Source organism: Typha angustifolia, chromosome 11, assembly GCF_048772165.1.
Source record: "Typha angustifolia cultivar Huaian chromosome 11, ASM4877216v1, whole genome shotgun sequence".
NCBI lineage: Eukaryota > Viridiplantae > Streptophyta > Magnoliopsida > Poales > Typhaceae > Typha > Typha angustifolia.
The window spans coordinates 4,546,132-4,573,950 of NC_133249.1; the positions used below are offsets into that span (position 1 = coordinate 4,546,132).

General features: G+C 35.7%; 3 protein-coding genes, 1 long non-coding RNA gene and 1 other non-coding gene across 7 annotated transcripts; 4 read left to right on the plus strand and 1 right to left on the minus strand.

The window, feature by feature from the left end:
• Window positions 1-2,626: 2,626 nt before the first annotated feature.
• On the minus strand, window positions 2,627-11,493 carry LOC140771335 (glycerol-3-phosphate dehydrogenase [NAD(+)], chloroplastic). Of its 3 annotated transcripts, none has more exons than XM_073112828.1 (9): window positions 11,115-11,254; window positions 10,885-11,042; window positions 6,518-6,623; window positions 6,081-6,282; window positions 5,790-5,877; window positions 4,844-4,991; window positions 4,307-4,456; window positions 4,075-4,224; window positions 2,627-3,291 (listed from the first exon to the last, which is right to left on the minus strand). In XM_073112828.1, exons 2-9 carry the CDS (start codon window positions 10,983-10,985, stop codon window positions 3,277-3,279), a joined length of 960 nt encoding a protein of 319 aa, XP_072968929.1. In that variant the 5' UTR covers window positions 10,986-11,042; window positions 11,115-11,254; the 3' UTR covers window positions 2,627-3,276. The 3 variants fall into 3 exon arrangements, with proteins under 3 accessions (XP_072968929.1, XP_072968926.1, XP_072968928.1); XM_073112825.1 differs by having other exon boundaries at window positions 2,632-3,291; window positions 10,885-11,021; window positions 11,115-11,491; XM_073112827.1 differs by lacking the exon at window positions 2,627-3,291 and having other exon boundaries at window positions 4,082-4,224; window positions 4,312-4,456; window positions 10,885-11,021; window positions 11,115-11,493.
• Window positions 11,494-11,758: 265 nt separating this feature from the next.
• On the plus strand, window positions 11,759-12,709 carry LOC140769716 (uncharacterized). The gene is made up of 2 exons (XR_012105948.1): window positions 11,759-12,010; window positions 12,389-12,709. It is a non-coding gene; the product is annotated as an uncharacterized lncRNA (long non-coding RNA).
• Window positions 12,710-15,184: 2,475 nt separating this feature from the next.
• Window positions 15,185-21,695, plus strand: LOC140769715 (vacuolar-sorting receptor 1-like). Its single transcript, XM_073110557.1, has 12 exons — window positions 15,185-15,934; window positions 17,038-17,730; window positions 17,846-17,934; window positions 18,025-18,094; window positions 18,174-18,257; window positions 18,350-18,426; window positions 18,532-18,613; window positions 20,245-20,327; window positions 20,425-20,482; window positions 20,551-20,679; window positions 21,142-21,248; window positions 21,346-21,695. Exons 1-12 carry the CDS (start codon window positions 15,643-15,645, stop codon window positions 21,442-21,444), a joined length of 1,863 nt encoding a protein of 620 aa, XP_072966658.1. The 5' UTR covers window positions 15,185-15,642; the 3' UTR covers window positions 21,445-21,695.
• Window positions 21,696-22,456: 761 nt separating this feature from the next.
• LOC140771487 (small ribosomal subunit protein eS26-like) lies at window positions 22,457-25,091 on the plus strand. Its single transcript, XM_073113066.1, has 5 exons — window positions 22,457-22,614; window positions 22,702-22,794; window positions 22,896-22,980; window positions 23,077-23,207; window positions 24,791-25,091. The coding sequence occupies exons 1-5, from the start codon at window positions 22,612-22,614 to the stop codon at window positions 24,857-24,859; spliced, it is 381 nt and encodes a 126-aa protein (XP_072969167.1). The 5' UTR covers window positions 22,457-22,611; the 3' UTR covers window positions 24,860-25,091.
• LOC140771532 (small nucleolar RNA snoR99) lies at window positions 24,279-24,379 on the plus strand. Its single transcript, XR_012106187.1, has one exon. It is a non-coding gene; the product is annotated as a small nucleolar RNA snoR99 (small nucleolar RNA).
• Window positions 25,092-27,819: the final 2,728 nt, after the last annotated feature.

The following is a 27,819-nucleotide window of genomic DNA, read 5'->3' on the forward strand; positions in this document are numbered from 1 at the left end:
ATATTCTTCTCTTATTTTCTTTTAGTAATCCTACTCAATACTCAATACATAATATTAATAGAGTTATTCCTAAATTCCGAATTAAGCACCACGCAATTAAATTGTGTTACGTGGGAAAGGATGCTGGACCAGGCGTGGAGGTGGGGGGTGATCGATCGACGTCACCAGAGAGAAGGATGCTGACGCAGGCACGGTGACGTCAGGGTGCGTTCGTCAGCATCCTCCCCCGGGGGAGTCGTCTACTTGTCTGTTGTTTAACTTTGCCCCCAACCGCATGAGTATTTTTAATGCATGGGGTTGGGGTTGGCGTCTTCTCCTTAATATTCTCTCGGAGTGGGTCGGACTTGCAAGTTGCATGAGGACTTTATTGCCAGAGGGTGGAATCTTATAAACAGGTGATAGATGTTTTTTTTTTTTATTATTGGCATGAAAAACCTAGCTGGTTTTCGATTTGGCGAGTTTGTTCCGGTTTCGATTTTCATTGGATTTGAGATTTATTTTTCCTCTCCTTTGGTTTGGTTTCAACTTTGATCTTCATATTTTTAGTGTGTTATTAAATATTTAATATTGACAGAGACTATGAGAGAGAGAAATGACTTTAGACTTTTTTTTTTTTTCTCGTCTTCTATTTTATATGATAAATTCTGTAACGATGTTTATCATTCTTCTTCTTCTGCTCGTTCTTTTATCTCTTAATCTTTTTATTTCTATACGAATCTTTGTAATCATTATTTAATTAATAAATAAGAGATTAATCAAAGATTGTGGTAATTATTATTTTTTTCTGTAAATTATAATAGTGTAATACATAAATTCTACGATGTATAAAAAGTGTAGAGAAAACACAACAAAAATTATTATTATATTTGTAAAAATTATTAACATATTTTCTATTTTTGCTTATTTTTCTTCGATCCCTTAATTGTTCGTTTTTTTTTCTATTCAAATCTATCTAATCACTAGATCTTTAATTAATAAAGTAAGCGATTAATCGAAAATAGTGGTGAGATAATTATAGTTAGTTAAATAACTAAAAATATAACTATACATGATTATCATTTGTTTCTATGTAAATTTTGCAATATGTAGAAAGTCTATAGAAAAAACAATGAAATTTGTTAAAAAATAATGAAAATTTTAAAGTATATATTGTCATTTATTTGTAATATAGATCAAGTTTTATTTTTAAAACATTGATTAAATAGTTTTTACTCATTTAAACTATATCTAATTAATCTTTTACTATATTAATTTAAAAAATAATTAGAGAGACTTGTATAGAAAATAATATTAAGTGATAGAAAAAAAATAGCAACAACAAAGAAGAAAAAGATGAAGGAAGAAAAAATAACAACAGCACAAGAAGAAGAAAAGGAAATAAGTATGAATTATTTCTCTCTTACATTGTCCCATCAATATTTAATAAATACTAAATGACTTTATCTAAAAAGGAAACCAAAAATAATCATGACTCCCCAAAATGAGAACCAACTATTATATTTGTCTCAAATAACCCTTGATAGATTTATACTTTGGAATGTATTGGTTAATCTTTGATCTATTACTCTTTTCTTTTTATATATATAAAAAAATAGAAATGCCACTGCATGCATCTTGGAATTTTTTTATACTCTTTTTGAGATTTCTAGGCAAGTTAATTGTTTGGTTTAAAGGCCATGCTTGAAGTGATTTGGATTTGAAGCCTTCTTTTGGGATGGAAACCAGAGTTATTGCTTTTAGTCTCTATAATATGAGTTTTTGATCAATCTACAATTATTGATAAAATAATAATAATTTTTTTTTTCTTATAGTTTGTAAACTATTTATCGAAGTATCAATTGTCATGCAATGGCAACATCACTGGGTTAATCGTTATCTCATAAAGGGAATTAATAAATCGCTTTCTAAGATAGTAATCTATAAATTTATTGTTTTTATGATTTCTTTTTATTATCCTAAAGAGATAGTTATATTTAATTGATAGAACTAGCCCATTAAGATAACGACCTTATAGATCGCTTTAGATGTGATTCACTTATAAGAAATCTATGTGATTGTTTATTTGAAAAAAAATATATAGTATTAAAATAATAATAAGTGTGGGAATATTTAAATTTGGGAAAGAAATGCAAATGGGTCAAAAACACCCTATAATAATATTCTTACCACGTCGTCTAGTGCTGATGTGATGTTCATGTACAAGTTCTAGATTATCCGGGATATGCTCCAATAATTAGCCTTCCTGTAGTGTAGATCACAAGTAGCTTTAAACATAGATTATTAATTATAAAAGATTACTAATTCTATTAGAGATAACGTTATGCGATGCGTCATTTTATTTTCCAAAGGAATAAACTTTGGCTTACCTGAGGAATAAATACAAAGAGGTCATTCGTTCGAACTCACGAGAATAATTCGAGCTTGACCTTTAAACTGAGTTTAATTGAAGTCTATTTCAATCGAACTTAATTTAAGCCCCTAATTCGAGTCTAATGTAAATCTTATTCAAGGCGGTAGGATCACGCTTTGAATTAAATAAGGTTTAATTAAGCGTCAAGTTAATAGATCTTAATTCAATTCTCAATAATCACAAACCGTCCAGTCTTGTCGATCGGACTAATAAAATATGGACAAACATCTGAAATAGAATTCTAGGCTACAAATCTATCGAGAAATATGCTCCTGAGGCCTAATCAATCTTGAATTGGTATTCATTATCCGACGAAGCTGAGAGCGATATCCAAGTCTTTGTTCTAATATCCGGTGCCATCATAATTGACAAGAAATAAGTTGTAGTTTAGAAGACGGAAGTTTTGACTTCCGTTTGCAATCACATAGTTCAGAATTTGGAATACTTCCACCCGTCTACAAAGTTTTAAATGATTAATGAGACACCTTTAAATGCTTGATTCTCTCAACAAAAACACAATTATTGATTATTAAGAGGATATTCCTTCTACAAACAATACTTTAAGAATCATTCATGTAAGAAATGCTACATGTAATTCCTTTTCTTGCTATCCATGCTCATCTTTCCTTCCAGCAATGCATTACAGAGAAGATCAAAGCAAGAGCACTAGTAATTGGGGGAGCCTGCGATCAAATTATCGGGACGATATTCGGGCAGATGGTATCATTGATGAATACTATCGGCCACTTCATACTGAACACTTGAGATTCAATTCCACAAAGTTGTGTGGGTGTGTACTGTATGCCTTATATCAATGAAAAGGTATATTTATTACCCTGAACGACATTCTTCAAGTTCTTGTGAATTCAGACTTCCTCAACCTGCAAATAGAAGCCACTATTGCAATTCAGAAATCACTGTTGCAATTCAGAAATCACTATTGCAATATATGATACGCCAATAAGATGTAAAATAAATGATAAACTCAAACATCGACAAATCTAGGGAGTAATCACAACCCATTATTATTCAGATAAGTAAAAGCCTAAGGAACTGCAATAAAAAAAAAAATATTCAGGTGAAACTTATCATTTCTCATCTTCCAAGTGCTGTAGACTGAGGAAATTCATAAGATCAAATTTCTTTCCTAAGGCCACTTGTACTGAGCTACCAAATAGAAATACTTTTTCCTACATTTTACAGAAAATAGAAACTAATTCAACTAACTGATCTATATTAATTCTAGGAGACCAAGGTTCTCAGTTTTAGCTTTTGTCCTTTTCTTCAAATTTTTTGATCGTTTTTTCCTTTCCCATACTGTTCTAACAAAGAATAAGATTGATAGGAGAAACAAGGAAAGAGAAAACCTTTTAGGACCATGAAAATATCTGTATGTTTCTGACAGTATTCTTTAATCCTATTCCCCTCTCAGTAGGCATGCCGGTCACTCGAAATAAAGCTTGACTATGTACTGATAAGAAATAAGGACCACCTCCCCATATCTTGTAGTCATAATAAGAAATTTACTATGTTTAAAATAGTTCAATGACAGCTTCCTATGCAAACTATAAAAACATTTTCATAATAAATGCTTTTCTTTTCTTTTGGAGACATAATTTAATTAAGATAAGCTTTACACCAAACTATTTGATTTGTTAGATAACCTGTGGAAGGTTCATCAACTCCAGAACAGCCTTTTTGGGAGTCAACTCATTGTCAATTATGCGTGCAACTGCTGTCAGGACTGGCAATTTTACATGATACTTCTGAGCCAATGCAATGACAGCCCCAGCTGTTGATACACCTTCAGCTACCTATAACGACATGATGATGTTAGATCATATTGTCTCGCTTACAAGATACAAGTAGTCCTACTACAGGAAAAGTCTCAGAAACCTGACTCGTTGAACTTAATATTTCATCAAGCTTCTCTCCTGAACCAAGACGCAATCCGACGGTTCTATTTCGTGAAAGATTGACAAAACAGGTAAGCATTATATCACCAGATCCTGATAAACCAGTAAGTGTTGTTGGCTTTGCTCCCATCTACATAGAAAAAAGATGACTAGTCAGGTAATGAAGGGCAAGATTTTGCGCAGCTTCAACAGACTAACGTATTAAGTATTAACCTAGAAATTAGTTACAGAAGTACAAAGGTTTTGAAAGATGAGAATTGCAAGTTCAGTGAAATTTCGATAGAGTCAATAACCACAATATATCCGCCATGTGAAACTGATTATACATTTCCATGTAACTCTTAAATTATTCATTGGCGCATATGTATTAATGAGTAAATCTAAAATAGAATGAATATAAGGAGGCATTAAGAAAATGTTGCAAAGCAATTATATATAACACTTCTACACTTTTAATCATGAATGACATCTCTGATATCACAAACTAGATTTACTAGTTGCTAACGCACTTACATACCTTTGTTGCCAACCATCGTATCTCAGAACAGCCTTGCGCAACAAGAGCCGCCATACAATTATTTCCAAGGTGCATTCCCTCAACAATACCTGCTGCTATGGCAAGTACATTTTTAAGTGCGCCTGCAATTTCTACTCCTGTTACGTCACTGAAGCATCACAGATTACACATCATGTATCATATAGGGAACTTCTAAAAATGTCAAAATTCCCACAATAAATGCAGTTCTAAATTTCTAATTGACTCTGTGGAGATGTCATTATTTGTATGCTGCATTTTGTGTGAGCTAGATGAAGGATGAAGCCATTCAAATAAGATAAGGTACTAAAACTTATATGTGAAAGTACATTTTAATTATTATAATTGCCTGACAAGTGACAACCCTTCATAGTTAAGATTCAAGAACTTGGACCCTTTTCTTAATTAGTGTTTCTCCTTCCAGCATAAGTAAGCCTATGTTCGAGTCATGAATATGTATTCCAAGAATAAATGATAGGTACCACAGAGCAGTATATGGCTATATGCAAAATTTATACTCAGGAAAGACATATAAGCCTTGTAATTGAGTTCATCAATCAAAAAGCTACGAAAAGAGTATTTTGGTGATCTCCTTTCATTCCAAAAGCCTTGAACTCCATTTTTAGTCTCAGTAAGTGATTAGCGAGTTGGCTGCCTCCATATAGCCAGGTGGTAGCCAACCCCAAATAGTAGGTATGAAAGACTTGGTTCTTGTTGCTATTTTGTACATATGTCTGCTTTTCTTGAATAAAATGTATTGCACAAGCCACAAGGAATAAGTGATTAAACGTCATAATATGGTCTCGCGAGATGCAAAGCTGGACCAAAGGGGCTAATGAACAACAAATAGACAAAATATTGAAAGATATAAAGAAACTTCCATGGTCAACATGAGATGTTAATGAATAAAATAAGAAATTCTATCTACCTGGATGTGCTTATCCTCAGGTGTGGAGATGCTAACAATTGCTGAACAGCACTAGCCAACTTTTTGTCCTTCGAAGCTACCACCATTGCTGCAGGTCACCAATTAGATAATAGAAGAGTCTCTTAGCCTTTAGAATGAACAAGTACCTACTCTTTGATATGTCTCTCTAGGAACTCAAGTCTTAAGGATAAGAAAAATATCCTCATGTTGACACAGTCTCAGCTTAAGAGCCAAATACACAAGCAGTCCATGCCTGCTTAATGATTAATGTCTAAATTTCCTGAAGCAAACCTGTTGGTAATTTGTTCATTAACTCCACTGCAAAGGAGGGCCCCGACAGAACAATAAAAGGTTGGCGAGAGTTTCCCAGTGCTTGCGGAATTATTTGGGACATCATCCTTAAAGTATTAAGTTCCAACCCTTTGCTAAGAGAGATGAATGGCAACTTTGGATCAACATGTTGTGAAATTCCCTCAAGAAAAGATGAACTGAACTGCCATAAAATCAATTAGGTTGGTAGACATTTCTGAAGTTCATAAAGAAAAAGTCCAGATTGCATGACAACCACACAAAAATATGCAGCTAATAGTTTATTATCGACAAAGAGACTACCATTTCTACTTCTATAGTCAGGGAAAACAGTGGAAAAACCTCACAAGTACATCAAGGTTTATAAGAGAAAGTATCCATAACTGCACCCAAGGTTCCACAATAAGAGCTAAGATTACCTGCACTGGAACAGCATGTAAGCAAAAATCAGCTCCAGCTAAAGCATCCTTTGCATTGGTTGTTGCAATTATGTTTTCTGGCAGCTTGTATTCTGGAAAATAATTGCTGCAGTAAAAATGCATGGGGAAAAAAAATGTTAAAGCTTTCTAAAAGCTAATGATGTTTTATTCCATTATTCTCCATTGTTCTGAAGAGACAAACTAGAAAAATCTGTTAATACAGCAAGAGTATCCAAGAGAGTATTCCTTGAGTTAGTATGAAATGACATTCTACATTCTTAAAATGGAGGAAGTTCAATTATCTGTTGAGTAAGTACAAATTACATAACCAAGAGCCATGCCATATTTCAGAACAGTTCAATTTAATAATTCTGTCAATTCTCATACCACTTTATCCATACCTCAACGTTACATCATACCTACTTATCGTAATTCCTGTAACACAATTATCTTCATGACCTACTATCTACATATGTAAATGGTCAAACATAATCTACTTAAATATTAATCCATCATCACTACATCCAACACTAGGTTAGCATGGTGCAATATTTCATTGGGCAATCAAAATAATCTATAATTCTTTTTCTCTTCGGATTTTATCCTTACTAGACCGCATGAACTTCTCTCGCCTCCTAATAAGTTTGTTCCTTAGCTTAGTATTAATATCTCATGAGAAGCATGGATAATCTGAAAATAGCACATATGTTTGAGTATAAATAAGTTGTTTGTCGTAAGTTGGGTTGTAGATTAAAAGAAAGAGCAAATAGAAAGAAGGCCATACATGGTTGCTCGCATTAACAAAATAAGCATAAACATTTCGAAGGCATCATTAAACAAAAGTGAAACAAGTCTTTAAATTTTAAAAAGTTTTCTGATCAAGGTTTTGCTTTTCTGACAACATGCAACTTGGCATTTGTCCCCCCATGTATCCAATTGTCACCTAACATTTCTCACTCTGAAAATTACATACATGAGTAAGGCTTGCTAATTTTTTTAATTTTAAAAAAAAAGTTGGCTCTAAATTAGCAGAATAAGCAAGTTAGAGAAGAGGGAGGTCAGGGTAGGTAGTTCAACTACATTCAGAGGGCAAGTTAGGATGAAATGGGAAACCTGCTTTTGAAGAGGATTAATTATTGTTAAAAGTATGATATATATTATCGATATGTTACCTAACAGCAAGCTTTTAGATCAATTGATTATTTAACATGATATTAGAGCCTGATTTTCCTAGAGATTTAGAGTTCGAACTTTATTTTAATGATGGTCGTACCAGTGGCATGTGTCGTGCTATGTTACTATTTATAATATTTTTAACTAAAATTTAAGGATATTCAGAGATGTTTTGAGATCTTCGATATGTCAATCTTTGATTTTTAGTTTAAATATATATATTAATAACCTACATTAATAGTGTTAATTTTTAGATTATTTCATTTATTAAAAATAAAGCAATAGCTACATATAAATATTATACTACACATAATATGATTAAATACATTTATTAAAACTAATATTAATAATTAAACACTCCATAATATAATTGAACACATAACAAAATTAAACACATAGTATTAACTGATAATAATTTAATAATTAAAATTAATATCTAGTTGAATATAGAATAACGAGGAGGATCAAAGACTTCATTTACTGACACAAGAATAACATGAAAATATTATATTAAATACTGTTGATAATCTTCAAACTCATCCACTGACAGTATTGCTCTTTGTAACATCTCACATAATCTTTATACAAATAGAAATTTTATAATTCTCCTATGAAATAATATAGATAACTAATATGCATGAAAATAACTAACACCGGCATAGATATAAGCATACCATAAGTATATGCAGATTATGGATATGGAGTATAATAAGAGTATTGTAGCTCTGCTAGATGTTATTAATATAATGGTAATAATGATGAACTTATCATTTTGTAGACGCACCTCTCCTGATATTCTGCTATTTACAGTCTTAAATTCTTCCCTTATTTGGTTGTAATCATGTTGAGCTTGAGATAATCTCTTTTCTTTCTTCTATATCTAATAAATTCTGCCTCATGGTTGTCTAGGTCTGGCCTCGTAGTCTTGATTTTGGATGACATGTGCAAAATTTATCTCCTCTATAAAAATAATATATCTTTGAGAAGATTGCGTAGCAGAGACGCATAACTCATCTTTATCTCACCACCACCAAACTGAGTCTCACTATTATCAACATCAGCATCACCGTCATCATCATTATCATCTCTAGTCCTATTATCATCAATTTTATCTAAGATTTCTAAAAGATCGATTAATTATTGAGATGATCTAACTCGACTAATAACTGGTCGTGAAGATCTAGCTTGACTAATTAATTAATGATGATGGATTAAAAATAAGAAAAAGTAAACAAAAAAATAGGCTCCACGTGTTATCATATTTGTTAAGAAAATAACTAAAATTGATTTGATAATTCCTACTTTCTATTATCTACTATTGTGTGGTGGGATTATTGTGCCTTTCATTTGTTCATGTGTGTATAGGCTGCATGTGAGAGGGTGTATTATAAGTATGATATATATTATTGATCTATAATCAATTACCTAATAACTTAAACTTTTGAATCAACTAATTGTCTAACAATTATAAATGATTGGAATAAATCACAAGCCTAAGCACCCTTCAAAAGACAAATAATGATGAATAGCAAAGGAGATAGGATGAAGGTGGCAAGATCTAAACAGAATGGCTAATTTAAGATTCTACAAGAATCCTTTTTGTAATTCATCAATAAATATAAATGGGAGCAGAAAAGGAATATGGTCTAATTTGGAGGGAAAAAAGGGATCTTTACGTAACCGCCACTAAAATTTTTCACAACATTATAATTACTATTACATTTTTTAAAATATTATTATTGCCACCGAAATCTCTGTACCCTTTCAAAAATGTTCTTCCATTAGTTAAATTTAACTTATCACGATTAAAACCAAACTTAGAGTAAAAAAAATAATTATTTTGCCCTTGTATAAATTATTTAAAATAATTCAAAAACTATCCAACATTTTACCCAATATTATAGTACAAGGAAAAATATCTTCTTTTATGCAAGACAAAAAAGGTTGATAATATTTTCTGCTCTAAACTTCAAGAGAGAAGAAAATTTTTTATCATTTATATAGGCTTATTAACTTTTACAATATTTTATTAGAAAATTTCGTTAAAAACAAACTATAATGGCAATTTTAAAAATAGTAAAACGATTTTAGTGACAATTATAACATGAATGTAATAGCAATTATGATATCTTGAAAATTTTCAGTTGTAATTATGTAAAACAAAAAATATGATGAAGGTGAGCCTTTTCTTTCTTCCAACTCTTTTTCCTTTTCTTGGAGGGCGAAAATGGTGACCTAGAAAGATGCAAAGCAAAAACTCTATTAGGTGCACCTTCTTATTTTGGCTTTCATTTTGGAGGACCATCTCATAATAGATCTCGAGGGCGAAAATGGTGAACTAGAAAGATGCAAAGCAAAAACTCTATTAGGTGCACCTTCTTATTTTGGCTTTCATTTTGGAGGACCATCTCATAATAGATCTCATACAAGGGCAACCCATGACTTCAGAAAAATCAAGTACTATGCTACTGTTCATAACAAGCGTATATTATTGAGCATTTGGTAATTACAGATTTAGCACCTGCAAGACAAGCAACAACCTCGATAGCAGTCATTTCCCTTTCCTATCCGCAGAAGTCAGTGCTTCCTTACAAAGTCAACTTCCTACACAGAAATAGTTATGGTAGCTGATGCTTTGAACTAAAGGTGCTTGTCCAGTATGATCTTGCTTAACCAACTGCATCTTGTCCCATGGGCATGGCTTTATAATGGCAGATATAAGCTTTTACCAAATATATTTACATATTATTCTAGTAAAACATGACCGGCATTACTAGGTTGAATTTCTGGAGGTAGAGCCGAAATGCTGCGTTTTGGTAATCTAGATGTTTTGTTAATCTCCTGGTGGGAGATTAATGTTTATGTTTCAATGAAACGGTGCTTTTGCCTTTTTCAACCAAAAAAAATTGACCCATATTAGCTTACAACCACACTACAAACCCCTAGTACCTTGTCAACAATTATGACCTCCATTTAACCACAAGTTGGCCAGGAATTAGTGATAAAAATTTGTGTATGACAACCCACGACATAATTGATTCTAGTTATCTCAATCCATCAAATACAACTAGTAAAATAATCAGTTGACAACGCAATAATTGTCACCACCAGTAACTAGACTATGAGTAATAATTCATATATCTCGATGTGCTTAGCGAGCCTTATCTAATAGAAGATGGATTTAAACGTCTCACCAGTTGAAGTGGGTTTCATTAATAGCTCGACAAATGTGAGGATCCCTCACAAGCACGGAAACCTCCATCTCTGCCTTCTTGCTCGCGAGATGTGCCGCCATTGCCGTCCCAAAAGATCCTCCGCCAAGAATCACAACCTAATATCCACCACAACGGCACTATCATTGAAAGATACGCAAGAGATTCCATATTTCCCACACCAAATTCAGACAAAAGCCAAGAAATGAAACCTTTTTGGTCTTCTCGAGGACGTCGCTCTTGTTCTTGGATCGCCACGACCGGGACCACCGCACCAGCTTCTCCCACGCGATTCGCACCGCCCTCCTCCGGTCCCTGCCTCCCTCCACCCTAGTGCTCGCGATAGAGTTATAATTAGGGTTAAGGTTAGGGTTTTCGGCCGCCGGATCAGGGTCTAGGGTTCCGGCGGAGCAGGGGCAAGAGGGAGGGGAAGAGGAGGTGGAGAGGACAAAGGGATTGGGATGGAGAGTTGGATATCTATGGTTAGAAGGGAAGAGGACTCGGCGAGCATTCGGTGAAGGGGAGAGGGGAGTGAGGAGAGAAGGCTCAGCGAGAAGAGCCGCCATTTTTGGATAGAGGAGGAGCTCTGTCGAAAGAAGCGAGCTTTATCCTTTCCCGCGCGTACGAAGGTCGACTCAACGAGGGATCGGATCGTCTGCAGAAAGGAATGTATGAATTTCCTGCTGCACTGTACTTGTCTTAGGTTCAGTATAAAACCTAAAGTGAGGGATCAATTTGCAAATACTGGATATATAAGTTTCATAATAACCTAACTTTTGGGGGTAATATGCAAAAACACGTGGAGGAAGCACTATAAAGAGGACAACTTTCGGATTACATGGCAACGCGTTAATTAAGAACCTTAGCTTCTAATCCATCAATAGAGATTAGAGAATCTTCTGACCATGACCCATAGCTTGTAATAGAGCAAACGCGAGCGTTGACGCAAGACTCCTCCAAGAGGCAACTTCTCCCTCTTTCTTGTGGGGTGGAAAACTCGAGCAAGATCTATCATCATCTTCTTCTTGTCTCTAATCCGTTATAGTTATCTACTTATCCATCGATTTGGGTCTTCCATTATTCGATCTGAGGCGCCTCTTGGTCGAAGGTACTGTGGATCTCTCTTCTTCTTCGTAGTATTTGCATATTCTCGTGTTAATTTAGCAGGCCTTGCTCTAATTTCTAGAGAAACTGGATCCTTGTTGCTAATTCGATATTAGTAGCTGATAGATTTTGCCCAAATACATGGATTGTTTCATGTAAAGTTCAAGTTTGCAGCAGATGTTCTGTGTTTCCTGCCAATTTTTGCATCGAGATGTACCCATTTGTAGGAGAAGTTTTCACCGGGCTTTAGCAAAAGGGAGTTGCCTTCCGGGTTTTTTTTTTTTTATTTAACTTGGGAAGTTGCTTTGATTACAGTAAGAACACTGGCTTCTATTACTTTTTGTGCTGCTTTGCCTGAATCCTATTTGCAAACTCGTTCCAGGAACATGGGTCACCACCATCACCACCACCACCATCATGGCCATGATAGCCCATTTGATGATCCCTTGTTGGTTTGCTGCTGCTGCCCATGCTTTCTGGTGGCATCACTTTTGAGGGGTTTTGGAAGATGCATCTATTCATCCTTCTACCCCTTTCTGCGATGCTTCGGCTGGGATGACTGCAGCCATCATCACCATCACTACCACTCATTTTGATTGATTGATTTGGCTGCAATTGGTGTATGTTCTGTGCTTATGAATGATATGATGCTTGCTATGTTTTGTTATGGATTGGATTCATTTTGTGATGATTTCCTTTCGTATGATTAGTCAAGTAAGTTGCTGTCATATATTACATCAATAGGAAGTTAGGAACTGAATTACCGAAAATATTTCTGGCTATTTTATTGGAATTGCACAAGTTTCTAGTTGCATTATAAATTCTACTGTCAACTTTAGATCGAAGGTTTGTGGGTTCTCAGTTTGATGCATGCAGTCATGCAGGTATCATTACCGGTTCGAAGAATCTCGCTGTCACTAGTTTATGTTGCCAGTTTGTCTTGCATCAATGTTATTATGCTTTTCTTTGATCTATTGCATCAGAATGTCTTTCTGGAGTACTCACTGTAAAAATGAAGTCAGGTGAGCTAGTGCCATATATTCTTGATAAAAAGTGATTCATGTTAAGTAATTATAACACAATAATTAGAATTTGACAAATGCAGGATGCAATAATTATGATATAATGTTATTAGATCTTTTTTTTGTTTCTTATTGTGAGAATGAAGGGACAGCTTAGCCTTCTTCATGCGAGGTGCCATAATGCTGGCAATAAAAACTGTCATTTATTCTTGTGATGAAGTTTCTTGACATTGCCTGTTAGTTCATCTATAGAACATGTATCTTTGGGTTCATAACATATTTATCCAAGGGTTGACTACATGAAGCATTCATGCTCTGCATTTTCCTTTCATTCCAAGTGTTACTAATGGCAAGCAAAAGAGGTTTATTTTGAGTTTGTGTGGTTATTTTGAGGACTCCAATATGAAAATTTATTAGTTTTTCCATGTTTCAACAGCACAATCATCGTGTTCTTGGCTTAGCTTTTGTTATGTTCTTAGCATAGAGATGCCACCTATGTTGTTGTGGTCCTAATTATCTGACATGTCAGCCTTGTTTATGCATCTATCTTTGAGTAGAACTTGTCTTGATTGAACCTTACATTCTAAGTTTTATGGGTTATTGAATGATACTCTTCTTGACTAGATAAACCTCATCTCCTAACTTAAGAATCAGTAGCAAGACAATGGAGCTGTCAATAGCATTATTAGATGTGTGTGAAGTGTTCATATATCAAAATATTCCTTGCACAAATTTTTTTCACTACATACACAAGATAGTAATGCTTATATAGAGTTTATGGTGCTCAAGTATGTTACATATAAGAACCTGAGTAACAGATATTGATATTAATATTTCAATGATAAACTGAATTCAATGCTTCCATGACATGGATCAGATCATCAGATTAGTGGATCAAAGCACAAGTTATATACTTTGAGACCATTTGTTGTATAATAGTTTTGGATATCATCAGTTTTAGTTTCAATTTAGTGCCAGATTTTGTTGGAAAATTGATTCTATTATCCAAAATAATTCAACTCTAGGCTCACGAATCAAAATAACTAAATTAAAACCCTAACAAACCAACTAAACTATCTTACTTATCTTCTCAAATTAAGTCATGAATACTAAAGTTGTGGATCTAGAGATTTGCAATTTTATTTAACTGGTGTAACTAAACTAAATAACCAAATAAGATAATTAGACTTAATCCATTGAGCCTCATAATCTGATTTCAGATACAACAAATATATCAAACAAATATATCTTTGTATTATAATTTAATTATTTAAAATTTAATCAATACAATCCTTTATCACGTGTCTTTGATGAATATCTTCAAATGCAAGGTAAAATTATTTAGATTACGTGAAATCCGATGCTAAAGTTAAAATTGAGCTTAATTATATGACATTAAATTGTAATTTAACTTAAGAAATATCATCTTATGATTGTAGACGCTAAAATTAAATTATATATATATATATACGTGCCATCTTTCTATTGGTGCATGGCCTTACATAGCTTGATCGCCACCTAACCTCGAGCCCAAGTTATCCTTCGGGTCCACAAATCTCTCAATTATTTTGTAAGATAATAATGTACAATAAATCACGTGCTAGTTGCGCGTGGATCTTTATCGCAATTTCGTAGCAGATAGCACTTTTCTTATTATTTTTATTTAATGCAGGGGGCCACAATCACGTGATAAATATAGTGCCATCTTTACTATGTAAATAAATGTCACGATATTTGGGTTAGAAAACCGTAACAAGATGCATAAAATGAACTATTTTAATGATGATATCGTAAATCTATCGGTGATATTATGCTAGTTACGGTTAATTAATAACTATAGGATAGGAAGGAGAACTTTATGTCTAATATTAAACCACCAACCTTCATTGGATTCTACTATTTCGCAATATAATTGAATCTGTATTGCGTATTGAAAAATTAAAATTAAAATTAAAAATTCATTTATAGGTTTCTTAGTTGTTCGAAAGAAGAGAAAAAAAACAAAATGTCTATCTATTAAAAATATGGACCATTAGAAATTAAAATCTCTAGATTAAGTAAGACCCACTAATCTAAAGACCAATGATGAGTGACGCTTCGGGTTGGAGTTTGGATTTGGATTTGGATTCTTTCCTTAGGAGTTAAGTAGGTTTTAGCACTAGAGAACGCCACCCTACACTGGGGAAGCTGCAGAGGTAAACACGTCGCTGTTTCCGCTGCGAAATTCCTTTTCTTCCGTCTCTGTTGCGAAACCCTAAAAGGAACCAGTGAGAGAGAAAGAAAGTGGGGTTTTACTACGACCATCACTCTCTTCTACTTCGAATTCGATCCGATTTGGGCACTTTCAAGCGGAAATTTGGCCTTCCGCGATCTGCGCTGTCGTCAAATCCCGAGCTTTCGAAGAAAAAAAAATTCGATCTTTGCAAGCCTTTTCTCTTTGGTTTACGGCATCGGGGGGAAAATTTTACTTCTTTTTTTTTTTTGTGTTAAATCTGGGTTGAACTCAAGATCGAGTTTTTCGGACTCGGGTTTCTTATGATCTAGCTTTTGGGAGATACTTAATTTGCTACTTTTTCTAGAAATTGGTTTGCGATCCTTGGGTTTTTGGGTAAGGATGAGAGGAAAATTGCTGTTCTCCATCTGGGTATTGCTTCTATGGGGCTCATGTTTGGGGAGATTTGTGGTGGAGAAGAATAGCTTGAAGGTTACTTCACCTGATAGCTTGAAGGGTACCTATGAGTGTGCGATCGGGAATTTTGGTATTCCTCAGTACGGTGGAACAATGGTTGGGTTCGTCGTGTATCCCAAATCAAATAGGAAAGCTTGTAAGAGCTTCAATGACTTTGATATCTCCTTCAAGTCCAAACCAGGAGGGTTCCCCACCTTTCTTCTTGTCGACAGAGGAGGTGAGGGTTTTCCTTTTTCTGTTTGATTCAAATTTATGCATTTTTTCTTCTAAACAAGGTAATTTCCTCTTCTTCTTTTTTTTCTTTTTGATTCAGATGTATCTGTGCTTCTTAAGCAGTACGTTCTTTTTGAATTTTTCGTATGCCTTCGGATCTCAAGATATTTATTAGATCTGTATTTGCATGTGGTATAACTTGCTCAATTAACACTCCTTCTAACTTCAAGTAGGTTCTGGTAGTGTTGGTTTGTCAATTTGCATGTTTGCATGCTTCATTCGAGTTAGCTAGTGGACCAATGTTTGGAAGTAAAATCAAGAAATTTACTGCAAGATTCTTTCCATTGTGTTCTGATGGCATCTTCAGCTCACCTCTGCTTATGTGATCTTCTACTCCTTGATAGTCTCTGCTTTTGTAGCAATTTGATTTATTACTCATACTAGCTAATGCTGAAATTTTTGTTCACTTCAAAATGTCTGGTTGAAGCTCTTTGAGATGGCTAAGGGGATTGCTTTTAAGAACTGAAACTGTGGGATCATATTTGTTCTTGCAAGGATGATTTCGTAAAGAAGTTTGGTTTGTTTGGATGCGATTTAGGTGTAGTGACCGATAATGCGGTGGCCATGTTTGGGTACCTGTTGTCAGAGATGAATTATCTCCAAGCATGAACTTCATTCTTGTTGTATTCCCTCTGGTGGCGCATTATACTCTTTTATCTATTCTTTACCAGACAACAACATTTGTTCCAGCATGTTATTAGTTGCATGTTTGCGGAATTCTTACATATCTGTCCCTGGTCTAAAATTTGCTAAGGAACAGTTATGCATTTCATAATTCCATTTCAGTTTCTTCATATTCGCTTATTTAGTTTGTGATCTTCATATTTTGCTCACCAAGTATATTGACATTTGTGGACATATTGAAATCATATCCTTGAATGTTTTCTGCTGTAGTTGGCTTCCTTGCATTTATTCTTGTAATTTCTTGGATAGTTTACAGCTTGTACACATTGATGATAGTTATTATGGACATCGAAATTCCTTAGTTATTGTTATATCAGAGCATGACTATGTAATAATAACCAGATGTCTTCTTGTTATGAACAGATTGTTACTTCACAGCAAAGGCATGGAATGCGCAGAATGCAGGAGCTGCTGCCATTCTTGTTGCTGATGACAAAGTCGAACCTTTAATAACAATGGATACACCTGAAGAAGAGAGTGGTAGTGCAGATTATCTGCAGAACATCACCATTCCTTCAGCACTTATTAGCAAAGGTTTCGGTGACAGCCTTAAGAAAGCATTGGAAAATGGTGACATGGTTAATGTGAACTTAGATTGGAGGGAGTCCCTGCCCCATCCTGATGAGCGTGTTGAGTACGAATTCTGGACTAACAGTAATGATGAATGCGGTGCCAAATGTGACAGTCAAATTGAATTTGTGAAAAGCTTTAAAGGAGCAGCACAAATACTGGAGAAGAAGGGTTATACCCAGTTCACTCCGCACTACATTACGTGGTATTGCCCTGAAGCTTTCATCCTTAGCAAGCAGTGCAAATCACAGTGTATCAACCATGGAAGGTATTGCGCTCCTGATCCGGAACAGGATTTCAGCAAAGGATATGATGGGAAAGATGTAGTGATCCAAAATTTGCGTCAGGTCTGCTTGTTTAAAGTTGCTAATGAAAGTGGGAAACCTTGGCTGTGGTGGGATTATGTGACTGACTTTGCAATCCGCTGCCCAATGAAAGAAAAGAAATATACTACTGCATGTGCTGAAGAGGTGATCAAGTCACTGGGTAAGTCGATAGCTGCATGCATAATATATGCTGTTTGGCAGGATCTTTATTCTTTAGTTCTTACATAAGCTGATTCATTCACTTGAAATGACTGTACTTTCAATGTATATAACAGGTGTTAATCTCAAGAAGATTAACAAATGTGTTGGAGATCCTGATGCAGACGAAGACAATCCAGTGCTTAAAGCTGAACAAGATGCACAGGTTTACCTCTTTTACTTGAGTATTATTTCACATCGTGGCCATGATCTTATTTATTTTCACCCACTTACATTATTCTGGATGTTCTCTTAGATCGGCAAAGGATCTCGTGGGGATGTTACTATCTTACCTACTCTTATTGTTAACAACAGACAATATAGAGGTGCTTTCATAATAATGATTATTAGCGCAAAGTGAGATTATGGACTATTATGAAAACCTCATCTCCTTGTTTTTTTCAGGAAAGCTGGACAAGGGTGCAGTGCTTAAAGCAATTTGTGCAGGTTTTCAAGAGACTACTGAACCAGCTGTTTGCTTGACTGAAGGTTTCTGTGATTTTCTTTAATTCATATTGCTATTTGCTGATCTCATCATGTTTCTAAAATCATTTGACATGATTTTGTATTCATCTTTTTAGGCATAGAAACAAATGAGTGCCTGGAAAATAATGGTGGATGCTGGCAAGATAAGGCTGCTAATGTCACTGCATGCAAGGTAGATGCAGTTCAGCATTCTTATACTTCTTGACAAATGCCATAGTAATACGCATATGCACTTATGTTTTTTTTTCTTTTTTCAATCTTTCTCATCTTAATGCAGGACACTTTCCGTGGAAGAATTTGTGAGTGTCCAGTTGTAAATGGTGTAAAATTTTCTGGAGATGGTTACACTCATTGTGAAGGTATACTATTGATGCACACATAAATAATGCAAATTTTCATACATGTACAATGTTTATAAATGAATATATTGAGTGTATGCACATGATAAATGCTAATTTGAGGACCTGAGTAGATGACAATTTCAGCAGTATCTTAACTTTGAACTCTAAAGTTTTCTCTTGTTTTAGAAGAAATGTTCTATATTTCCAAGTCCTATGTGACTGCCTTGAGATAATTAGCAACCTATTTTGATAAAAGTGCCAGAAGGAAGGCATGAAAACTTCTGGGATATCATGTTGGAGTTTCAATGGACATGAAATCTTGACTTTCATCCCTGCAACTACTGGTTGACTCAGATGATCGCTGTTAAGATCAGACTAGATAAAAGTCAATGTGCCCCAGCCAGTTTATTTTTGTCTGAGTTGCCCCTTCTCACTAGATTACTGATGGAATTCAACACAAGAACAAACAGTAGGTAGGTGATCCTGCTTGATAAGAGGAAGGCCTACTATAAAATGGCAAGGAGGCAGTTCTTGTAAATTTATGAAAAAGGAGCAAGATGATTTACCACTACAAAATGATTGGTGTACATTGAAAAGCTGGAAAGCGGCTATGGTGAGAAAGTGAGTTATAAGTGATTTTTACAATCATGGAGATATAACTGGAACAGATGTGGTCTACTTTTCTTATTTTATTGCTTCATCATCATTTGTAAATGGTCTTTTATACATTTTTGATCTTTTGAATGACCAGAACTGTAGAATTTTTGTTTTTGCAAACTTTTGCTGCTTTTAATTTCTTATGAATTTTTTATTTTTAGAAAATTGATCAGATTCTTTTATATCTACATTAGTATGATTACTAATTTCAGTGGGGCATGTCTTAAAGTCCATGTCTCATTATGTATTTATGTCCATCCAGATATTTTGGTGTTTTTAAGCATTTCATGAATGAGGCACCTTTAATATAGATATGAAAATAAAATATCCTTTCCTGAAATTCTAAAGTTATTCATGGTTCATATAATATACCATAGATGATGGCTACAAATAACATATGATGGTTTCCAACGACCCTCATGGTAATAATCCATGACCTTAGGTTTTCTATGTGTATCATACTATCTTTATTCTGTTCTTGACCTTTGTTATTATCCAAATTGCAAAGCCTTGATAGACCAAAGAATGCCATCTTAGTAGCGTCTAATTTCTATCTGGAAGAGGCTTTTAGTTGTAAAATATTATGCATCTGACTATTTATATTGTCACATACTCATGTCCTCTCTCCAAATGTTATACCTTCATGAGCAACATTAAGATATATTGAATCGACCGTGATCAGAAGAGCTTACATGCAGTGAATGATGGTAGCACAATAAGTTTATTCTTAAACTCGTTCGCTTTTTTACGCAGGCTCTCTGAAAATCCCTTTTCTTTAATCTGTTTGTCAGCCTGCGCATTTGAGGATATTTGCTATCTTTAACCTGCGTAGTTCACTGTATAATCCGCACTTTGGATGAATTTATGTAGGAAAGAACCTGTGTATACATTTGTTTCAAGCTTCTATATATATATTTATGGGGGATTAGTACACAAGATATCTTATATAATGTATTGATGCACCTTTTATAAATAATCCTCTCATTTTTCAGCTTCAGGATCTGCCCGGTGTGAAATTAATAATGGGGGATGTTGGAAGAAGACTAAAGATGGTCAGACATACTCTGCCTGCATGGTAAGTGATTTAATGGAAGGGCTTTGTTATATATCTTTCCTTCTTTCGAAAATGCAATTACAATTGGAAGATAACCTGTTTTTTATGGCTCATTCAGAATGAAGGATGCAAATGCCCACCTGGCTTCAAGGGCGATGGGGTCAAAGAATGTGAAGGTACATACAGATAGATAGATAGATATCTGAGTTACTTCTTGTCACTTAATATGCGAATACTATTTCAGATATTGATGAGTGCAAAGAAAGGACTGCGTGTCAATGTTCCGGATGCAGATGTAAGAACACATGGGGAAGCTACGAATGCAGCTGTGGTGGGGACTTGTTGTACATTAAAGAACATGATACATGCATAAGTGCGTATCTTCCACCTTTATCTCTCTATTGGAACTCATGCCTTACCTCTTTTTAATTAACTAGTTTATTTTTTTCTTATGTAATGATGTATGACATATCTAGTTTGAGGTGTTGGAAATGCCCTTGCAAATGACATTTCTCATGTGGAATTCTTTCTACAGACTTTTTTTTACATGTATACCCTTTCAAATTTGATATTTATGCCTCTCGACCCTGTTCTTTGGATGGATTCCCATTGGCACACCTGAACCACTTGACCACAAAAGGATAATAATGCCATTAACCTGTTTGTGTGTATGTGTATATAAGTACACACACGCAAACACACAAGAATGAGTTTTTTTCTTGAGAAGGATTATTAACTTATTAACTGCTAAAAACGAGCTCCACATAGTTGTAAACTCCTCCAAATAGTTGTCAAAGATACTATTCTTGATTGACTAAAAATGCTATACATGCAGGTAAGAAACCAACTACGGAGGTGGGCTGGAGCTTTATATGGGTAATTTTCCTAGGCCTGGCAGCGGCTGGAATTGGAGGCTATGCAGTGTACAAGTACAGGATCCGGGTATGACAGCCTTCCTTGAATTATTATGTTTCATGATTCATTAAATGATGTACACATAATGGATTAAATCTCGTGTGATTATGTCCTTCGTCCACAGCGCTACATGGATTCAGAGATACGTGCTATCATGGCTCAATACATGCCACTGGACAATCAAGGAGAAGCTCCAAATCATATCCAGCATGGAGACATCTAAAGTTGCAAAAGAACATAAGGAGCGTAAAAAATGTTGTAATTTTGCTGATTGATCATGTTAACAGAGATGTCAGCCATAGGCTATGGTTATCATGTTTGTAAATTTCTAGCTCATAGATGCCACCATTTTGATTTGCAAACTGAGATAGTGCACTTAGTTGTCTCCACTTGTGCTACTAAACTAGCTGATGAATAATGTGGTTGGTAGAGAATTTGCCATCTTTTTGATTGGAAGTATTCTAGTGGTTTCAAGATTGTTAGCTTTCAGATATTATTCAGTTAATACTTGATCCTCAGAATGTTCTGTCAGATGCTTCAATGTATTTTTCATGTGATAGTATTGTCTGGTTGTGGTTATACACAGAAACTTGTATTAAATTGTTGTAGATACTTTTGGGTAGTGTTTAGCTCAGGGATGTTTATTACGAATTAATTTTTTTTTTAAATATATTTATTTTAATTAAATTTTATATAAAAAAAGTTACGAAGTTTTTTTTTTTAATATAATTAACATGCTTATTCACAGTTTAGTAACTAATATTAATTTTTATCTAGATTTATTTAAACTAATAATTATATTTTATAACTAAATAATAAAATGTGAAGTAAAATTAAAAATATGTAGTTAATTTATATTTTAAAGATACGCGTAAAGTTATTCTTAAAATATTATACGTCTTTAATTTTCATTTCATTCTTCCGGGAGAATTAGAACTAAGCTAACAATACGGAGAGTTGCACCTCTCCTCATACAAAGCAATTGTTTAACTGCATGCAAATCATGAATTAAAGACTTAATACGTAAATAAAGTTCTCGATTTAGAGCTGCTGATATGAGAAAGAGTGCATAATAAATATAAGTAAACGGGAATAATATATAATAAAGAGTCCATATAAATATCTAAAAAGGACAGAAAAGTAATATGCGTGAAGTGCAGGGCTTAAGTGAAAAATCGCTCATTATATGTTTGTTTGAGAGAGCTAATAAGGGTTTATCTGCAAAGAGAAGAATCCCCTGATACATCGGACGGCTCGGATGAGCTTCCGCTCCCATAACCCCACGATATAAAGGATGAAGTTGTGCGACTCTTCCCCACGCCGCGCATCAAAACCCTAGTAGAAGCGCTCCGAGCGGCCGTCTCCTCCGCGACCGATCCAATTCACAGTCATGGTAACCAAATTCTAACCCTAATCCTGGCCGGGTCTCTTCCTTCCTTCTTCCTATCTCCGTCGATCTGATCCATCTTCTTCTCTGCAGACCTTCAAGCGCAGGAATGGTGGCCGCAACAAGCACGGCCGCGGCCACGTCAACTTCATCCGCTGCTCCAACTGTGGCAAGTGCTGCCCGAAGGTAAATATCTCCATCCCTTCTTTCTAAACGAACTCTACGTCTCATCTTATGCCCACAAATCTTTGTTGTGTTTTGATCGTACTCGATTGCTTTGGATAAAGGATAAGGCTATCAAGAGGTTTCTTGTGCGGAATATTGTTGAGCAAGCCGCGGTGAGGGATGTGCAGGAGGCGTGTGTTTGTGATGGTATGGGTGCTTTTTTTAGCTTTCGTATTCGATTTTGCTTCCGAACTTTGAGGGACTAACATTTACTTTTTTGGTTTTATACTTGCTTTTGGTTAGGTTATACGCTTCCGAAGCTATATGCTAAGATGCAGTACTGTGTCTCCTGCGCCATCCACTCTCACGTTGTTAGGGTCAGATCTCGAGTGGCCAGGAGGAACCGTGAGCCTCCTCAGCGTTTCAGACGCAGGGTATATTTCTTATGCTCATAATACTGTTTAAATATGTTCTATTTAACATTATTAGTGTATTTGTGTGAATTATGGGTTGCTTAGAATTAATCATTATTTGTTAAATGGAAATCTTTAGTACTTTGCTAACTTTGTTAGCATAAACTCTGTTGGTTTACTCTCTGATTGTTGTATAATGCTGCTTGACATTTTTTTAGTCTTGTTAGCATTTGATGTTGAAATTATTATTATTATTATTATTATTATTATTTTGACAAAAGGCAAAAGTGCTCTGTTTCGTTGAGAATTAGTGGTATATTATGCAGTAGGTTTATTGGCGAATAACTGGTTGAGTTAGAAGATCAATGTAAACATAATTTCTTTAGCATGCAAACAGTTTCCAGTTCCATTTATGCTATGGTTTTTGATTGACAACATGGAAATAAAAGGTGACTTAAAAGACTTTGCTAAGAAAAACTCGTTTGGATCTGAAAAACTATGTCGCTTTCTGCATGAGCTGAATCACAAAATAAGTCTGTTATGTTAGTTTCGGATGTCTGTCTTGTTAATTGCCACATTTTTTTGAGTTGTTGCTTTTAGGCGTTGCATTTATTGGAATTTCAGCCTCCATGGATGCGTCAACAAAAGCATAGATTAACATGTTAATGGTGCAGTTCGGGGATTTAGATATGGCAACCAATTCTTTTGTGGTTGTTTAACTCCTGCTTGTGCTCATTCAGTTTTTTTTGGTTTGCTTTTATTGGGAATCACTTTTGATGTGCTTCAGTGACAGATGGAGTTTTCTTTACCAGCACTTTGTTATTTTCCTGCACCATTGATGAATTTTTAACACAATATTGATTGTCCTCGATTTTTTTTCGCTGTGGATGTTAATATGGTCGTTCGGTTTTATTTTGTTTCGGCAAAGAATGGCAAATTGTGTTAAAAATTGTTTGTACCTGTGCTTCCTTGGAATTTTTAGTAGACTTAACATTTCTATACTTTAGTGCATTCTTGATAGTAATGTTCTTTTTCTTGGGATGTTCTCCTTTAGTAATGTGGGACTGGATGTCTGCCCCATTGACTGATACTTTTCTCTGGGATGATCCGGTCCCTGATATTTGAGACCATCTTCTTCACTTTGTCAGCTATGTACTTCTGTTCTTAGCTGATCATTTACTGATGGGACATTCTCAAAGAAGAAATAGTACTTCTATTTGCAGTAGTGAATCACTGTTTTTTAGGAAATGAAGGTAATTTTATAAGCTGTCATTGTGAAGCCTGGCTTCACACATCTCTTTTGTACTAAAGGACATAAATAGCTAACTTCTTTGATGATCCTCAATTTCTTTTGAAGGCCCTCTGTTGAACTATGTTATTGTTACGGTGCTGCTACTTAACATTTAACAGGAACCACGAATTCACACGACAGAAAATACACCTGTTTTATCTTAGGATGAAATTTTCTCATTGGATTCGCCCTGTGTGCTATATTACTCTATTGCTACCCTGTTGCTGTAAACCATCATTGTTTGGTTTTGATTCTATAATGATACAAGAGTAGCTTACGGCAATTGACATGATACGTTTGCAATTGTTTGCAGGATGATACGGCTAGGCCTGGAGCCCCACGTCCAGGTGGAGCTCCTGCACCCAACGTGGCTCGCACATGATGTGAGATCATTTTCAATGGTGACTAGTGTTTCTTGGGAGGACCTTGGATAATTTGGGTTGGAGTTGGAATCTATTTTCCTAGGAGTCAATTTTGTTTCGAATACTTTAGTGCTTGTTCTATGACTATATTTGTGTTGGATGTCATGATCTAAGGACTATTATTTTCAGATGTTCTGAGAACTCATCGGAAGTTGTCTCATTTGTATTGGGTGAAGCAGTGTATTTGGTGCATCTTTGTTTTGCTTTTGTTGCCTTGATATGCGAGTTCCTTAATACAATCACACAACAGGATCATTAATCAAGGAAGGTGATTAAATCATGCTGTAAGAAATTATGCTGTGTAGGTCAATTATCTCTCTCCGGGTAGAAGTAGAAACTTTAGAATTGAGGTTCTGAGTCTGCTGTCAAGCTTGGCGACGAGTGGCTCGAGCTTGGCTTGGTCAGCGCTGAGGCAAGCTCGAGTTAAAAGCTAAGCTGAGCTTGAGCTATTAAAATCGAGTTGAGTTTGAGCTGGAGCTTTGTTTACACAGATTCAGCTCAATAGGCTCGGAAAGGGTGTTGGCGCCTACTCCTTTTGTAGCAATGGTGTTGCAACTATTGCCTCTTCCTCTTTCGGCAATGGAAAGCTGTTGTGATGCCGCCTCTTCCTTCGGTAGCGACACTTGTCGCTGTGACGCTTCTACTTCGGCAAGCAGTCGTGGTGCTGCTTCCTCCTCCTTTGGTAGGAGCAAGTGGTCGGTGCTGCTTCCTCCTCCTTTGGTAGGAGCAAGTGGTCGTAGTGCCCTGCCTCCTTCTGCAATAGCGGTGTCGTGGTTGCCGTCGCCTCATCCTCCGACAGTGGCAAGCCACGATGCCACCTCCTCCTCCTTCGGTAGCGACAAGTTGCCGCAGTGCCTCGCCAGCCGACGTCCTTCTCTTTTTTCGGCTCGATTTGGGCTCGATCTGACTTGGCTTAAAAGAGGTTTGATGATAGGTTTATTTCAAGTTGGACTCTAGTTCTTGAGCTCAAGTTGAGCTGAGTCTAATCTGAGCCCAATTCTAATTACCCAATTCTAATTACCCAATTCTAATGAAATTAATTTCGAACCGAGTCCTAGCCTAATTATGATAGAGCTAAATCTGCTGCACATTCTTTGTTTTTACCCGTTCTCCTTTCTTACCCGATCTCTCCTTTTTTTTTTTTCTTCTTTCTTTTTAAATCGATTATTCGATCCCCGGATCCCACCGCCGTTTCTATGTGTAAACACTTGTTTTATCCATGCTTGACTGACTCTCGCACGCACTCTCACTCACTCTCTCTCTCTCTCTCTAATTAATTATTCGTCATGAGTCGTTGTCAAATGAAGATGTTTAAAATATAAGTTAGGAACGGAGGGAATATGCTGCCCTTTCATAATTGACATAAAAAATTATTGTCCTACTTCAAAAATAACATTCCCTTAGATAAATATAACTAACTATAGTTAAATCAAATTTATATTCAAAAAGACCATTTTATCGCTGTATAAATTATTTTAAAATAATTTTTAAAAGAAGATTATCAAATATTTTACCCAATATTATAGTATAAGAAAAAATATCCCCTTTTTTGTAAGATAAAAATTATTGATTAAAAAATAATTACACTCTAAATTTAAAGAAAAATAATAATGTTTTAGTTTTTTATGTACCTTGTAAATTTTACTAATGGGAGGCATACTAGCAGCAGCATATAGGGGTTATATTATTTTCGAAGATCAGGATTCAACTTGATTATTTTGACAGGCCTAGCTCTACCTTTGGAGTTTGGAAGCACATTTCATCGATTCGATCCTGGTCAACGCCCTGGCTAGCATATACATACATCTCCCTGTAGTTGGTCAATGTCCTTGTATTTGTAGCTTACGGCGTTCTGAATATCAACCTTTGCCGAGCCACCAAACCTATAGCAAGCCTGCCGATTGGCTGATCGTGGCAGATACCTTTCTTACAAAAGAAGAGCGAAACCTGTGAAGCCTGCGCAAACTTAATTATTCGTTCCCTATCGTAATAATAAGGTAGCCAAGATGATCTGTACCAATTGTGTATCAGCAAGTGCACATTCGCTATAAGTCATTCTAGTTACGTGTGGATTAATATTTTTCTGGAATTGATGCAGCTTGAGCTTGTAGGCGTTAATAATATATTAATCCATAATCTACCAATACTATGGATTGTCTATATTCTTTCAGTCTGTACTAGTCAAATAGACTTTATGTTTATCTTTGTCTTCATGGAATTTTGACAATTAGATGTACTTCATGGAGTTTGTGCACAGGAGACACGCAAAGATTATTAGACTGTTTATTAACGAAACCAACAATTAGCACCTACGCGTTAATTCAAAATTGCCTATAAATATTCGTTACTATTTCATGTGTATGCATACTACTTCCCGATCATCGAACCTCCTCCTCTATTTGTATACACATAGGCTCCATTGCTTACCTATCCAAATCTCTGGAACTTATCAAAATGGTCGTCTTCTACCGCGTGGCCGGTGCCTCCGAGTACCTCGCCATCACCGGCTACCGCACCTCGGACATCAAGCTCGCCAGGAAGGCGTGGATCCTCCCGGGGCAGTCGTGTACCCTGTTCGACATCTCGCCAGTGAACTACATGTTCGAGGTGCAGGCCATGAGCGCCGAGAAGCTCCCCCTCATTCTCTCCGCCGTGTTCACCATCGGCCCCCGGGCGAACAACGACGACGACCTCCTCAAGTATGCCAAGCTCATCTACTCCCACGACAAGCTCCCCAGCGGCATCAAGGAGCTCGTCCAGGGCGTCATTGAGGGCGAGATCCGCGTGCTCGCCGCCTCCATGACCATGGAGGAGATCTTAAGAGGGACCAAATCGCTTAAAGATGAGGTGTTCGAGAAGGTTCAGTTAGAGCTCAACCAATTTGGGCTCCTCATTTATAATGCAACCGTTAAGCAGCTCG